We start from the raw sequence: 4,195 nt of genomic DNA on the forward strand, positions 1-4,195 counted from the left end.
CAGATTTTCCCCCCATCTCGCTCTGTGTGAACGCGCGCGGGGCGAGCAGAGCTGTGTGTGTGTGTGTGTGGTCTAATAGACATGCAAGAAATATGGCAATTATATAAGCCTATCAATGGATGTGGTGTAACTCTTCTCATTGATCAGACACACACACACACACACACACACACACACACACACACACACACACACACACACACACGCACACACACACACACACACACACACACGTTTTTTGCATTTGAAAAAGTTAGATTTTTTTTACCCATTGTTTGCATTTTGTACTTAGGTTGTACTTTAGTTTGTATATTGTATATTTTGTATAGTGTTTGGACTTTACTTAACTTTTTACATAATGAAGCACATTCTCAGGGGGGACAGTGGCTCGGGGGTAGAGCCACGGTTCCCGGTTCGATTCCCGCTCCTCCCGGGCAGCGTGTCGATGTGTCCTTGAGCAAGACACTTAACCCCTAACTGCTCCTCCCGATGAGCAGGTTGGCACATTGCATGGTTGCCTTCGCCGTCGGTGTGTGAATGTGTGAGTGAATGGGTAAAAATGTGAGGAACAAATTGTAAAGCGCTTTAGATAAAAGCGCTATAAAAAGCAGCCATTTACCATTCATACAGAACCAAGCATGTACCTTATGTGACAAATAAAACAAAACACACACAGAGAGAGAGAGAGAAAGAGAGAGAGAGAGAGAGAGAGAGAGAGAGAGAGAGAGAGAGAGAGAGAGAGAGAGAGAGAGAGAGAGAGAGAGAGAGAGAGAGAGAGAGAGAGAGACCTATCCTGTGTCTATATTATTCGTCTATGAAGTGTGATGATTTGAATGGCATTAATGACAAATGTTATGACAGACTATCTGATTGTTTTACTTCTTCGTTGGTGTCCCATGTCCTCGAGGAATAATTCTGAATGCCGAATAGCCATGACTCGCAACCTGGTTTGTTAATAACGGACCTGCAGGTCACGTCTCGCGAGGCGTAATTTACCAATAAGGTCAAATTTAGCGGACTATTTAATTCCGGGTTTTTATTTGGAATTATTATTTATTACAATAGCCTATTCTGTATATGCTTTGTTTTTATACTATTTTCCATGTAGCCTATACTTTACAGAACTTCTAAGAGTCACGATCAACCGTGGACAACGTGTAATATTAAAATACTATGCACCAATTAGCCTAATTAATGTATAATCGTCAGTGTACCTGCGAATATTCTAATATTGAAATGAGCATATTAACAACATTTAGCTAATAATCGTTATGTAAACGTTTAACTGAATCTAGACATTTAGAGAGCAGCATTAGGCTTATTGTCAGACACACAACTCTGTTCAATTAGTGAATTTTGATTGATGAAGAATTTGATCAAATAAATAATTTAAAAATGATGGATATGAAATCTACATTCAAATAATATGGTGATGGTGACTTAAAAGCGTGCAAAACGAATAGGCCCGTTAAAAAAAATTATTCACCTTGAACCAGACTGAACCTATACAAAAAAAAAGAAAATACAAATAAACGCAACGTTTAAATAGTTTTATTTTATTTCCAAAACGTGTAGGAAATTCGTCTATTAAATATTTGTACAAAGAGGATATTTCAAAATCACATATAAAAAAGCGACTGTTCAAAGAATATTTGCAAATGTGTGTGAACCCATAAAGGGAGAGACGGTTTGAAACATATCTACAAGTTCAACAAACCCGTCACGTGCTTCCATCGTGGCAATAGTCTCTGTTACCTGAGATACAAACAAATAAGAAGAAAGAAATAAGAGAGAACTCCGTCACGTGACGATTAGCCTTTTTTCTTCTTCTTCTCGTATATCTTAAAACAAATCCGTCACTGCTTCCATGTCAATAGTCTCCATTACCTGAGATAAAAAAAATAAAAGAATAAGAATTTTTTTTTGTATCTCAGGTATATTATTATTATTATTATTATTATTATTATTATTATTATTATTATTATTATTATTATTATTATTATTATTATTATTATTATTATTATTATTATTATTATTATTATTATTATTATTATTATTATTATTATTATTATTATTATTATTATTATTATTATTATTATTATTATTATTATTATTATTATTATTATTATTATTATATAAAAATTATATAATATTTTTGTGGAGACTATATTGACATGCATTTTTTTTTATATACCTCAGGTAACGGAGACTATATTGACATGATGCAAGAAGCACGTGACGGGTGTGTCACAACATGGCTACTCAGCTGCTGCAATGTTCATGCGTTTCCCCAGCAGCAGGTCAGAGGTCAGAGAGCCGCTCCGCTGCTGAGTCTGTAGCTTCTGATACTCGTGGTGTAAACTGAGGAGGTGCGGAGACGCCGCCGCCGCCGCGTGGAAGAGCGCAGGGGACGCGTACTGTGCCGCGCCCGCGGTATGCAGCGGAGAGGAGGAGGAGGAGAACGCGGCAGCGGCAGCGCACTGGACCGGGGAGGAGAACGGCTCGACCGCGGCGGCGGGCTGCGCGTGGTGATGATGATGATGGAGGAACGCCTTGGTGGCCGCGTTGAGCGCGTTGCGGGAGGAGAAGAAGCTCGACAGGGCCGGCAGAATGCTGCTGACCGGTGGGATGACGGAGGCGCACGAGTGCGTGTGGTGGTGGTGATGGTGGAACCCCAGGGAGGGATATAATATCTCCAGACCGGGCAACTGCAGACCCGCCGCGCCGCTGAGTCCATAGGCGGCGTGCGCGTGGGGGGGGAACCCGTGGAACCCGGGGCCGCCGTGCTCCAGGTGCGCGTGCTCCTTGAGGTGGAGACCGAACCGAAAATGCTGCCGCTTGAACCGCTTCCTTCGACGCAGGAAGCTGCCGTTCTCGAACATGTCGGAGGAGTTGGGGTCCAGCGTCCAGTAGTTGCCCTTTCCCGGGTTACCGGGCTCCCGGGGCATCTTGACGAAGCAGTCGTTGAGGGACAGGTTGTGCCTGATGGAGTTCTGCCAGGCGGGGAACTTCTCCCGGTAGTACGGGAAGCGGCTGCTGATGAAGTCGCAGATCTCGCTGAGGGTGAGCCGCTTCTTGGGGCTCTGCAGGATGGCCATGGTGATCAGGGCGATGTAGGAGTACGGGGGCTTCACCGACACCGACGCGGTGGTCTTCGGGCTGTAAAGGAGGTCCCCGTCCGCCGCACCGGATGAGTTGGTCTCCTCGCGGTCCTCTGAAGGAGCGCCCTGCAGCGCCTCGTCCAGCGGTAAGAGGTTCTCCTCTCCGTTCTCTTTGAGTCCCTCGCCCACCACGTCGATGACAAGATCTTCCATGAGCTCCACGTCCAATGTCATAGTAACCGTCCGCCGGTAAAGCTACAAGAACCGCACCTGCGCACCGCAACAGGTGGGACAGCGGCGGTTATTACCAACGGTTACTTTTTGGCGGTTATTGCCAACGGTTACTTTTTTATTTTTAAATGTAAAGGAACGCTCACGCGGCAGTCACCTCCATTCACAAAAGTAAAAAGAAAAAAAAAACGTCTCCTCATTCAAGAAGACGAACAACCTTTTCCAAAACGACAAAGCCGCAGTTATAATATCTCCAAACCGGGGGGGGGGGGGGAAAAGTACAAACGTGTTTGATGATCCCCCTAAAAGCGGAAAAATAGACATATACCGGTGAATTGTATATCATGCGTAAAGAAGTGTGTAACGTGTGTCTTCTTCCGTGACGCCTGCCGCATCCTCTGGGTGTCCTCTGCGGGCTCGGTCTGCTCTCTCTCCGGTGAGAGCTGCGGGGATGTGTGGATCGGGTGGCTGTGTGATGTCATGTTGAAGTGGATTCTTCCATAATCCATCCCATAATGCACTTACACGGCCCCGCTCTTCTTAACCCTTTCACTGCCACACTACTACTACTATCATTTATCATCGGCTATATATTCTTATATATCCCATAGATATAATGCACTTTACTGTGATAGTAAAGGGTTAACCCTGCTGTAGTGTGGCAGTGAAAGGGTTAACCGTGTATTGGAGGTTCTCCCAATTCCCTTGGAATGTTTAAACGTATGATTTCAGACCATTGTGTGACTACCTGTAAGTTGATCTTTTTAAATTATTTTGAAACGTTTTTTATTTAATTTTACTCTGGTGTTCTGTGAATATTGTTTTTATTATGTGTACTGTACACTCGTCGTTTCTGTAAATGA

At 43.8% G+C, this 4,195-nt stretch overlaps 1 protein-coding gene across 1 annotated transcript; it reads right to left on the reverse strand.

Annotated features, from left to right (window-relative positions):
• Positions 1–2,168: 2,168 nt before the first annotated feature.
• On the reverse strand, positions 2,169–3,335 carry foxd7 (forkhead box D7; the record flags this gene model as incomplete). Its single annotated transcript, XM_084329890.1, has 1 exon — positions 2,169–3,335. One exon carries the CDS (start codon positions 3,333–3,335, stop codon positions 2,259–2,261), a length of 1,077 nt encoding a protein of 358 aa, XP_084186016.1. The 3' UTR covers positions 2,169–2,258.
• Between the last annotated feature and the right edge of the window lie 860 nt (positions 3,336–4,195).

Source organism: Notolepis coatsorum (genome assembly GCF_963971535.1).
Source record: "Notolepis coatsorum genome assembly, chromosome: 14".
NCBI lineage: Eukaryota > Metazoa > Chordata > Actinopteri > Aulopiformes > Paralepididae > Notolepis > Notolepis coatsorum.